The sequence below is a fragment of the Copidosoma floridanum genome, unplaced genomic scaffold (assembly GCF_036245765.1).
Source record: "Copidosoma floridanum isolate Cflo_tuat_1 unplaced genomic scaffold, Cflo_Japanese_pri ptg000007l, whole genome shotgun sequence".
Taxonomy (NCBI): Eukaryota; Metazoa; Arthropoda; class Insecta; order Hymenoptera; family Encyrtidae; genus Copidosoma; species Copidosoma floridanum.
In genome coordinates, this window is record NW_028321884.1 from 10955285 (window position 1) to 10967747 (window position 12463).

Consider the following 12463-nt stretch of genomic DNA (forward strand, 5'->3'; position numbering starts at 1 on the left):
TAAATGTTTCATGTCACCTCCTATTTGAAAGCTATGTACCATAAAAAATTAATTTCAACGGAGTTCACTTCTGAAAAAATCGCTCTACATGCTGATCTCGACAAATTCCACCATACCAGCCATGAGCTCGTCGTTGGCTCAGGTGGTTTGGGTGCTAGCCATTGAAACAACACAGCTCTCTATATAGGGGTTGTGAGTTCGATTTCTGGTCAGGGCGCTCTCAGATTTTTTTTGTGATGGTTTTTGCCAGGTATCACATCCATGAAACCGAAATAGGATTAGGCTTTGCAATTTAAGTTGAAAGTAATAAATCGATTGAAAAATAAATAATTTTTATGGTGATTTCTCAATAAGGATTATAATGATAATACAGTACACGACGTAAAAGCGATTCGGGTATGTTTAAATAATAAAGGAAAGTTTAAATACCCACAATAGGTTAGTAATGTAGAAGTAGTTCTGTTATACATTAAATCTTGAAAAATATAAGTACAATAATAATCGCGTTTTTAGTACTCATAATACTGATAGAAATAAATAGCTGGAGATTCATTGTAAAACGTTATTTTTATTTTTTGTGTGAAAATTTTTTGAGTAATTTTTATTTTACATTTTTCCAAACTCTCATGTTTATTGTAGTAGCGCTACTGGTATTAATATGTAAATATATTTGATACAATTAAAATAGTAATGTTTTCGTAAAAGCTAAAAATTCACCACTATTTTGAACAACGATTGATTAGTAACAAATAGTGACTGATCTAGCTTATGAATTTAAGTTTTAGTAAAATATTATTTACATACTAATCGTTAACTTTTTGTCATTTTCATAATGTATTATTTGATAATTGCACTGTAAGAAATGCTTTTTTTCTATAAAAATAAAATATAGTTGTATAAAACTCTTGTCTGTGTTACTTATTTATGAAACAAAGATAAAAAAAACAAAATATAATCAAGCTGGACTAAAGTATTAAGTCTTGGTACTGACACTTATAAATATAAGCTGGAGGCGAGGAGAATTTGATACTTTTTTTGGTTTCAACGTCGCTGGTAACAATACGGTCTGCCATACGGACCAACTCTGAAGCTCGACTTTTCAATTCTCAGCTGTTGATAGTAACTGTAGACTACGAACCAGAAATACGCGTAGATCACTGGAATATTAAAAGTTGGTAAATAAATTTAAAAAATACCTATGAAAAGAATACAGAAAAATTACGTCAATTTTCACGAAGCACTTGTATAAAATTATAAAATTTTGTAAAATTATGTCGCAAAAAAGAAGAAAAATTTACTGAACAGTGGGACAAAAATATTTACTTTATCTATCTCGCCATATTGGTGTTATTAAGGAAAAAACAACCCTTTTATTTCATTTTATCTATCAGAAAATTATTCTTAATTTACAATGCATTGTTAACTAATTATCTTCCATAAAAATGTCAGTTAGAATTGGGAAAAAAATAATCCGATAGCATCCAAAGATACAACTCAATTCCCAAAGTAAAAGTATACTATTAAAGAATTATTATCTGAGTAAAAAAAATACAAGTAGCGTCGAAATTCACTCACCAACTGAAATGAGGCCGAATACCAAGAAAAATGATCCGTACAAGTAGCGATTGACTTCGTCATCTTTCAAGAACAATGTTATCGATGTGAAAAGCACACTGACAAGAAGACCGATGACTATAAGGATGCCCAGAACTATCCACGGCAACATTAAAGTCGTCCGTTTCTAAAGAGACAAGTAAAATCATTGAAATTCATTTTTTTTTTTTTTTTTTTTTTCGCCTTTTCGTCAACTATTAATACTGCATTTACCGTTAAGGCTCCGATTATCATCAACGTTGAAACTATAATCGTCATGACCAAATTTAACGCTAAAATGATTTTGGTCGTCGTCGTGTCGACTTTCATGATTATTGTGTGGAATTCAAGATTTTCTGCAGTAAAGAGGAGTATGATCGTCACGACCGACAGTACCTGCGCAGAACCACGAAATTAATGGTCACGATTGTTTTTTAAATTAATTTTTATGCTTTTGGTACTTACGATGCACCATACTCCGCTGAAAATGGTCCCCACTCTGAGTGGAAAACACGCGCAACATGCCGTCAATCGAAAGCTGCAAAAGAAAATTATTCATTTTTTTTTTTATCATTACATTTTTTAATACTTTTAATTATAGAACCCGTATAATTTACAGCCAAATATCTGCACTTATAGCTCCTTTATTTATTTTTTTTTTTTTCCTTTCTCAAGGAGATACCATTGTAATTATCGCCAATATTCAACCGATCGTCCAAAGTATTGGTGCTTGAAAACTAGTGCAATGAATAACAGTCGAAAAGTTACATTTCCGTGACTCTAGTACTATTTCCATCCAAGCAATTGCATATACTCACAATCACACGAATAATTCCCACAAGATCCAAAAATTGCCGGCAACGAAAATTCAAGGAAAAAAAAAAAAAAAAGAATTGTAATCTCTAAGCTCCCTCGAGCCCCCGCGCATCCAAAATAAAAGTTACGCATATGCACGACGCATATAGCATGTACACGCATAACATGCAACGAGCAAGTGTCAGAGCTCCTCCTCAGCTCGTACATCGTATATACGGACACTCGGGCGCCCACACGCGAGTGTCTGCGCGAATATGGGTCAGTGTCGATTTCGTTTTCGTTCTCTATTCTGGATTTTCTCTCGCGAGGGGACGAAGGTTTAATTTCGGATCGGTCTTGGGCAAGCCGCGGCTGCACTGACCTTCCTCTCTCATTTCGCTCCGTTTCGCGCGTCTCTCGTTTTTCTCTATTACTCCCCGGCCCGCGCGACAGATGCACTTACTCCACACTATGTGCACAATGGAGCCTCTGTCGTTGTTGTCGATCAAACAGATTGAGGCCCTCCGGTGGACTGCTTCTACCGTTGTTTTATTGATTGCGGACATCAGGGGTGATTTGGTCGATTGGACGGGCAGAGAGTGGCTTCTTCCGGTTCGGTCTTATCTTGGGGGACAAGAGGTGGTGAACTCTTTTGTGCTGCACTTTGATGAACTTTAATCAGGCGATGTAGGATGTGGAGAGATGATTGTTGGGTTTTTATTTTTTCTCTTTGCGTGTTTGACGCGGATTTTACATCTTTGGCTGAAACGTGAGTGTTTTTTTTTTGTTTTTTTTTTTTTTGTTTTTTCTAGTAATCGTAGTAAAGGCGCAGTTTGCTCGATCGGTATAGGATTGATCGCTCGTACAGAATAAATTGGCACACTCGAGCACCGATTTACCGCTATGATTCTCGAAACGCGACTTGCTTCTGGATACGCGTACCGATTTAACGCGTCCCTATCGTCAATATCGACAGGTTTCATTGCACCTCCGTCGTGGATTTAATTTGCACCTGTTCTCGAAACTGTACACTTTGTTTCGGACTTGTAATAAAAACTACATCCACACCTTTCGATTACACCATCGATTGAGTTACTACTGAGGAAAATATTGAAAGAACTTCAGCATGAGATTTCTCTCTGCTTCCACAGATTTTTATATTTTAATTTGAAAAAAAAAAAAAAAAAAAACGTCCCACGTTGTTGCACCTAACGCATCATTTAAACCACAATACACCTCGAGTCGACCACACAGAAAGCTAGAAACCCAGAGAGAGAGAGAGAGAGAGAGAGAGAGGAGGCTGCACGTAACACAATACATGTAAGTACATTTGAATGCTCTCATGCATCCGTAGTTGTACGCGAATAGAGATGTGTACGCATATGTGCACATTCAAACGCGTAATACTTGCATACAGTAAAGGAGAGGAGGAGCGAGTTACAAAAACGCACATCAGCGCTGCAGCTTAAATTAAAACCACACAGGGAACACACGTATGCAGTGTGTATACGTGTAACAACACCAACCCCCGCAGCATCTCTCCTCGTCGCGCGTGTATTATTTATCCAGGTTGGCTATCGCGGCTTTTTTCACCCACACAACGGGTATGCACGTACATCCACAAGATATAGCCGGGTCGCTCTCTCGAGTGCAGGCGGTTAAGGTCACCATCTCTTATGTACATGTACGGACGATCTTTCTCTTCTCTCTCTCTCTCTCTCTCTTACGGTCTCTGCGGCCGAGAGAAAGGAAATCGGGCCCCGCGCGACTGTATAGTCCCCGCAAACCGACTCCTCCGGGCGCACGTACATGCATATACTATTATACCTACATCACGTATTTATCCCTCTCTCTCTCTCTTTTTCGCGTAACGTGTGTCCTAAATAATATGTATATGTATGCATCGTATATATCTATGGCTAAACTCCGTACATTTACATCCGTTCGCCGTGAGAACCTCACAGCCATTATAGGGTATACCTATTATGCACAAACGTCATAAATCGCGGGTGCAAACGATTTCGACCGCCTTTCGCTGCGCCCCCAGATTCACGTAATCGCAGCCACACGGTTTACACATGTCATGATACGTGTATTGTTTAGCTGGAACGTCGGTTGCGTTCATCAATGAACTCAAGAACGAGCTTCCGCACGCGATGGTAGACGGCTTTTTTGCAGCCGTGTACATATACATATATACAACGTCCCCGGCTGATGCAGTTATGTCGTCTTTCTCGTTGCGCAATCGAGGAAACGACCGGCTGTGCCTATCGTCGATTTTTCTCCCCGAGTGCAACGCACACCCGAGATCGTAATACATAGAGCGCGGGCGCTAAAAACGAAAGCTTCGCCGTGCCTATATAAATATATACGTGGCTCGGGGTTTTTAATTTGATTAGCGCTCCATTGTTAGCGACATGCGTTTGGAAAGAGATGTCCGGGGTACAGGAGAGGGTGCGTTTCTCGTGGGGGGCGAGTTTGGACGATGAGAATTAAATGAAATGATTATGGTTGCATCAAGTTGTTTATTTTAGGGTTCCTAACTGTGATTTACAAAGTAGTTTTAACTTTAAAAAAAAAAGGCACCCACACATAGCTATTGTTTATTAGTATTGTGTTTCGTGTTTTCTTTGTCATCTTTTTATTTCACCATTGTGTGCACTTATGTCGTTAAAGAAATAAAAAACAACTTTGCAGACTGTAAAGCCACTTCGTCAATGTTTTATTTTGCTAATGACGCATTTTGAGGACCATTACGATGGTGAAACACATATTATTATAATGGCACTAAAATAATTTTTTTCCATGTTGCAAACAACGTATTTTGTAAGATACTAATTATTTTGGAGTCAACGCATCAAAATAGGTGTGAAAAGAATAACCGAAACCGGCATCCTTTTATCGGTGTATATACTCGGTATCTCACGCTGTTTTGGAAATCATTACTTATTCCAGCGAAAATTATATTTGTATAGCAAGTGTGGACTACGTGATGAGCATTTTTCGCGGGAATCATCGTAGAGAAACAGTAATTTCAAGAAGCGCGGCAGAATTATATCTCAAAAATAATTCTCCGAGGTATCGAGTTTCAAACTCCAAATAACAATTGAAAAAAAAATCAAACCAGCATCGATTGATTGATATTCTAAACAAAATAAAATTGAAAAAAATAAAGATAAAAATCAACGAGCATCACAACAAAGCTCACGCGACCGTGGGCCTTCCATCTACGGCAAGATCGAGGACTGCTGGTTCACCTCACGCAAAAAAAAAACCCACCTCGTCACCACACGGCTACCGCGGAGAGCGCGTGTCGGGAAAAAGTTTATTGCTGCCTCGCGTCTCTCGATCTCGCGCGTATGACTTCCCCGATGCGCATTGTAACGATACGTGAGATCGGTAACGAAACGACGCCCACGATCGTTACGAAATACAGCACAGGCCAGTCACTCCCACTCGCGGTTCACGGTATTAGACGAGAAGCCGATTTTTTTCATCGTTGCTCTTTGCCGATTTTTACTTCCATGTAGCGCTCACTTCGGGCGGATAATGGTGTTTTCGCATCACTCATCCTTAATCGGTATGTAGTATTATAGTTCAAGTGGCTCGATCGACGCACGTACGAGAATAGAATGGAGGGGGGAGTTGATCCGTGAGTTATGTAGCGACAGGCGCCGGTTGGAAAAGGCGCGTACAATGGATTATACACACCAAAATAGTATACCCGGCTGATTTCTCTTTTTTTTTTTCCTTCTTTCGATCGCGCGGCAGCTGTTTTCTCGGAGACCTTTTTTTCTTTTTTTTTTATAGACACCGATTCTCTCGATTATGGGTTTTTCTCGACGCCTCTTTTGGGAGGAGGGAAAGAAAGGTGCTATTTCGAGCGCCATTCTTTCGATCGTTTTCACTGTTGACGGCAATTATGGTACTATACTTCTCTCGGTGTACATTACGCAACGCGCCACTTCCGAAGCTAAAGCGCGAGCCGCCAATTTTTTCGACGCGTTTACGCACGTTGTGCGCTCGTTTTTCCATCACCAGCTTCCCGATTGGCGAGAAATGACGTTAATTTTAGGCACTGACTAAGAGGGCAAAATACACACACGTGTGCGCGCACGAGCGTGGCACGGTAAAAAGCAACCCGAGCAAAAATACACAAGATCGGGGCTGTTTGTCGATCTTGGAGAGAAAATCGGTTCGATCGGAAGGACGCGAGCGAACGAACGGCAAGGTCGAGCGATCGGCGTGTCATCGGGCTGTGGAGAGAAAAATTCGTTAGTGAAAATACACAGGTTGACCTTTGGAGGTCGACAGAGAGCGCTGATTGGGGATCGATAAAAGGGTTTCGGCGTCTCGTGCGTGGTGTGTTTCGATGGTTGCGTTGTCGTCCTTCTTTGGTATTGTTAAGCTATTTGGGACACGCGCCCAAGCTTTTAATTTCCGTTCGCCTACTTTGCCGAGATGGCCTGTCAATCGGTCGCGTGTCTCTTGATGGACGAGCCTTGGGTTCTGCCTTTTTTTTTTTTTTTTTTTCATTCGAAATGGTTCGATGACGAGGCGCGTAATTGATCGAGCTTTTGATAGGTGTGGTGGAACTTGGATGCAGTGAGTAATAGAAGTTGAAGAAGCAAGGTATTGTTGTTTTAGTTCGGCTCGTAGACGACAATTTTGTTAGTGGTTTCATTAGGGAAATAGTCATGTGTCGATTACGTCTTCAACTGTGCAAAATATATGGCCATGTAGATAATAAAGTTGAACTTCAAAATCGGCATATTGTTAAACTTCAATTTTATTTTTTATAGTACAAGTTTTTTTATTGTTTTGTCGGTCGAGGTGCTTTGTATTTATTGTTGGAAAACGTTTTACCTAGCATGCTCGTTTATAAAAAGAAGTAATTGAGACTCGTGAGATTAAACCGTCCATTAGCTGGTCAGTTTGTCAACAGAAGATATTTATCGGATCAAGTGACAGAGAACTTGCGTTTTCAAGGTCTTGGGGAAAAAAAAAAAAAAAAAAAAAAAAAAACTAGTACATTAGTAATTATTTCATACCCTGTCACTCAATCGCGTAGTCATGCTAGTACCCATTTATCAATCAATCTACATTAGATTCGCGTTCATTGAGAAAAAAAAAAAAAAAAAAAAAAATCATCAGAATTCCATGCAGACGGATACGAAAAAATAAGGAGCACTCTGATCGTGCCGCCGATCTATAATTATTTTTCTCTTTCTTCCCAAGCAAATACCCATTAAGCGCTCAAGTGGGAGTCCCATTGACTCGATCGCACCTCTATAATACCTGCCTACGCGTCGCGCACGCCTCGCTTGAAAACACTCCGCGACGTCAGCGCTTATTGCGCGCATTGCGAAATCATCTGCATACTCGAAACTCTTGTGTATACACACGTCTTCCAACGCGCTGAGCGTGGGCCCACTTTATTATTATTTTTTTTTTTTCATCTTGTCTTTGAGAAAGAAAAAAAAAGGCTCGACTTGTCATTCACGAGAGTAGAAAGCCAAGTTAAAAAATCAAGTGCTCAGGAAAATCCACAAAAAGATCCAAAGGCGCGAGTCGTTTCAACAACAAACTCTCCCATTTTCCGCTAACTTTTTTTCCCCATCGGCGAAATTGATTCATCGCCAATTGTCGGAAAGGCCCCGCGTTTGGAAAAGTTCCACCAAAGCCCGCGTGTACACACACACACACACACACGCGTAGCGGCCAATTTATTTACAAGGCCTATTTTTAGCGCGGCCGCCGTCACGGAGCGCTATAAAACCAAACCGAGCTTGCGGCAACGCGGGGAAAAGAGCTTCACGAATCATCGAACCTCCATCTATATGGGACGCAAATAAGATTTCAATACAATACCAACCCGTCGTCCGGCATCTTGGGAAACAACCAACACCGCGAACGCGTCCTTCAAAACACACTAAGTCCTCTCTTTTCTATTTTTCTATTTTTTTTTTTTTTTTTTTTTTTTTTCACATCATCGCGGATCTGTTCGTCACACGCGAAAACTCGTGAAATCGAAACCTTCAACGCGATCGGAGCACAAAAATCGGTACACCGCGAGCTGAGGTATAGTACAAGCGCGGAGCAACAGAGCGGCTTTGAACGAGCGCGCGCTCTCAGCTGCTTCGCCGCCGATGCTGCGTGTACAAAACGAGGAGGGGAAGCCGTCCTCCTCCTCCACCTCCGAGGCTCTACTGTGTTGTGTGTGCTCTTTTCTGCGTTTTCTTCCCCCTCCCCCCCCTCCCTGGCTATCTCTCTTACGAGCGGGAAACTCGGCCTTCTCCCTCTCTCTCTCTCTTCGTTGCGGAGCGCGGATCTGTGCAGAGAGAAAAGTCTCTCTTGGCGAGGTATTGCGGAACCGATTTTTCAAATTACGTGCTTGCTGCAGCGAAGAATTTTTTTTTCCTTTTACTTTCTTTCTTTTTTTTTTTTTTTTTTTTTTTTTTTTTTCTATTGTGGTAAATGAATGAAAATTCTGCGCGTTGTCGATCGGTAGATGTATCGATCGTGGGGTTGGGCTTGGATTGTGTATAGGCGTTGGTCGGCCGTAAAAATACTGGGTCGCGGCTCGAAAGAGGAGGAGGAGCGAGAGATGACAATCGCGTGCGGAACGAGGCGATCGATGACCGGTCGGTGGTGTCTGACACCGTGGCGTTGGCTGGATTTCGTGTGAATCTGGAGGGTAATTTAGGGGGTAAAAGATTTTTTTTATTTTTTTCCAACTCCCGTGTAAAAAATAATACGTCTGGCTTTGGTTTGTCAAAAAACAAGTGCCAGTCTGTTTGACTCGGATTAATTTTAATTAATTTGAGCGATGGACAGTGTTTCTTGAATTTCATTTGTGCAAATTGAGGGTTTATTCATAATTTGAAAATAATTAAAATGTATGATTTTTAAGTAATTTGTTATTTATTTACATTTAACGTATTCGTAATGCCAAAAAATAATTTTGTCTTGGAATAGAAGCAACTTTGTACACTGATTAATGTCTTAGAATTTTCACGACTCGTTTTTGCCACGACTTCGTTGTATAAAGTATTGTTTCTACTAGTTGGATGTATCAACAAAAATCAGAATTTTATTCTAATAATAAATGAATGGACTGTAAGTGAGCATCGAAAAGATTGTAATGATAATTATGTTAATCCTGCGTTCATTAACTATTACTATCATCTTTACAAATATTGCTTATCTATTTACAATGATTTTAATTTATGAGCTTAAAAAATTTTATTATAATCATAAGGTATATTTTAAGTCGTGCAAAAGAAACGAGTTCCTAATAAAAATAAATAAAAAGTTAATTTTCCAATTTTCCCAAATTCATAAAAAAACTAATGTTTTATTTAATACACTAATTGTCGTTTCTGAGTACTCAATCTGTTAGTACATCTATTTACAGTATACATGTAACGAAAGGTAAAAAAAACTTCATTTGTAACTTTTATTTGAGAACTATAATAAAACACTGAAAAAACCCGGCAAAATTTTCATTATCCAGAATTTTACCGCATCATAGTCGGACCAGGCTACTAGGGCCCTTTTGTCTAAAAGTATAGGTAAATTGAATGTACAGCAATGCGAGATGGGTCGCGTTTACTGTTCGTTCCTTACAACTCGGAAATATTATATTAGATGGAACGAATTTATGTATCGTCGCATAAAATCTAAAAGGGAAGTAGAGACGTATATGTATGCACCAAAGATCGGCATGCCGATTTATGTGTGCACATTTATAGAACAATACTGTATACGATTCACATGTAGGGTGGATGATCTAATTTTTGGAAATTTTTCTCGAATCTAACGTAATTTTCCATACAAGTATGCTTTAATAATTTGTAGTATTTTGAGAGAATATTGTCATTCAACTATAACAAATTACATGTGAAACAATTATTTCCATTAAACGGTCAGTGAACAACAATTATCGTCCATTGAAAAAAAAACCTTTTATAATTATAAATATTTACCATAGTAATGGCTCGGGCCAAAAGAATCAACCTAAAAAGCTTTAGAGCTTGAAAAGCTCCGAGTCTCGTTGGCGATGCGTTCGAGCGATGGTTTTTGAGCTAAAATCTTGATTGACAAACAAGACGACAGGAAAAGAGCGACGCGCAAAAAGCTTCATCTTAAAATTAGACGTGATGTACGGCGGCGGCGGCGGCTGCAATGACATCACGCCCAGAGGAGCAGTGCATTATGCTCGCAAGTAGCGCGTGAATTTTTCGAATTAGCATTGCAAAACATCAAACGCGGCAGCGCAACGAATCTCTTTGCTGAATAGTACACGCGAATAATGTACTTGTACAAATGAGAGATATATTGTTACAGAGTGTTTTGGGCTTTATAGAATATTTGTTGATTTTTTTTTTTTTTTTTTTAACGTAAATGTACGCGACTGTCGATGAATCAATCGATTTTTGGCTTCTCGTGTGAAGCGCGTCAGTTATTTCGTTTCCATCAAATATGATCATACATTTTTTTGGAGCAATCATATATGTCTCGAAATATTTGGTTTTGGGATTTAAAAGTTTTGACCAACTACAGATTTGTGGCATCGTGCGTCCATTACCGAGAATAATGAAAAAAAAATAGGTGATAAAATGGGAAAACGTTATAGTTGCTAGTTGGGATGATTTAGATAAGTCTCCTGTCGTTTGTGTTAGCTACTAATTGCTAATGATATAGTTTTTGATAAATTACCATCAAGAATGGAAACAAACAACTTCAAGTTTTCAGTGAATTTTTTTTTAATGAAAACTACTGTTACTAAAAAAACTGCCACTACTATTTTTATAAAATTAAATTTAATAAATAAATTACTGGGAAGATTAAGCACAATTACATACACTGATAAATATACACCAAAAGCTTCGAAATATATGTATCTTTTACAGTTTTTGGGTGTACTTTACACCTAATTATTCTTATGGAATCTAACATAACAACAACACTGATACCTCATTTAATAAAAATCTCTCATGGTTTAGCAATAGATATTTTAGTGTGGCAATGTACTTTTTACCATAGAGTTTAAGTATTTAAGCGTGGCAAGCATATATAGTGTACAACAACTGCAACAATTGTACATGTCTTCGACAGGCATATCAAAAAATCTTTCTGTATACAAAAAATATTTCATTAAATTTTTTAAATTTTGACAACTTTAAATAAAATTTATTTTTCTATTTCACCTTTGACTCTGGAGTCCTGCATGAGAGTTTAGCAGAACAAAATTTTTTAACATCGAATAGATATATACATCGCATGATCTCAGCATGAAGTTTTTTACTCATACATGTTATAAAGTCTCAGCAACCTCATTCATATTTGATCTCATTGAGACTAAATAAAAAAAAAAAAAAAAAAAATTAATATAATTGGTTTGTCGGCTAAGAATTTTTCTACTTTCCTCGTTCATCTGACATTAAGAGCTTTTTAATGTCTATTTATTTAATTAGTAAATTATTGTCTTTTTAATTTATTATGACTTGAAGAGTAGACAATTAGTCTTACATCTTGCAGTTACTAATCAATCCTTTCAAGACAACCATTAACGCACTATGCTCGGTGCTAAATGTAACTAACTATAAATTTTCTTTTTATTTATTCTATTGACCCCTTGTCATAAAATAAATACATGATCAGCCCACGATAATATAGTTCAACCAACTCCGGTAAATTTGATAAAACATGGGGCTTAATGGAATACACCAAGTCTTTAATTTGATACTGAATCGCAATATTTTATTTATGATTAGATAATGTATACTGTAAAAATCAATGCATTCTATTTTTTGGTAAAAAATTTTTATATAAAATGTTTTGTCAAACGATTTTAAAAAGTTATATTTTTTGTTCGTAAATATAGAAGCAAAAAAAAAAAAAATTATTCCGAGTATATTTTTCATCGAAAATTTCAAATGTAATGTACTTGTGTCGTAAAAACACTAAAAAGCGAAACCTAACGCGTCCATACACCAAAGTCAATATACAATTATGAAGATGTAATGTAATAACAAAACACACGGCTCGAGGCATGGATCAGTAAGGTTTA

At 38.1% G+C, this 12463-nt stretch overlaps 1 protein-coding gene across 1 annotated transcript; it reads right to left on the minus strand.

Moving 5' to 3' along the window:
• Nucleotides 1-29: 29 nt before the first annotated feature.
• On the minus strand, nt 30-8516 carry LOC106639041 (uncharacterized). Its single transcript, XM_089588512.1, has 5 exons — nt 8264-8516; nt 2059-2131; nt 1828-1989; nt 1576-1741; nt 30-1157 (listed from the first exon to the last, which is right to left on the minus strand). The coding sequence occupies exons 1-5, from the start codon at nt 8275-8277 to the stop codon at nt 1042-1044; spliced, it is 531 nt and encodes a 176-aa protein (XP_089444638.1). The 5' UTR covers nt 8278-8516; the 3' UTR covers nt 30-1041.
• Between the last annotated feature and the right edge of the window lie 3947 nt (nt 8517-12463).

Bases quoted from the DNA above. Each gene is read 5' to 3' on its own strand.
- LOC106639041 (XM_089588512.1), bottom strand. The intron at 1,990-2,058 runs GTAAGTACCAAA...GGTTCTGCGCAG, and splicing joins TCAGCGGAGTATGGTGCATC to GTACTGTCGGTCGTGACGAT. The intron at 1,742-1,827 runs GTAAATGCAGTA...TTGTCTCTTTAG, and splicing joins TGATAATCGGAGCCTTAACG to AAACGGACGACTTTAATGTT.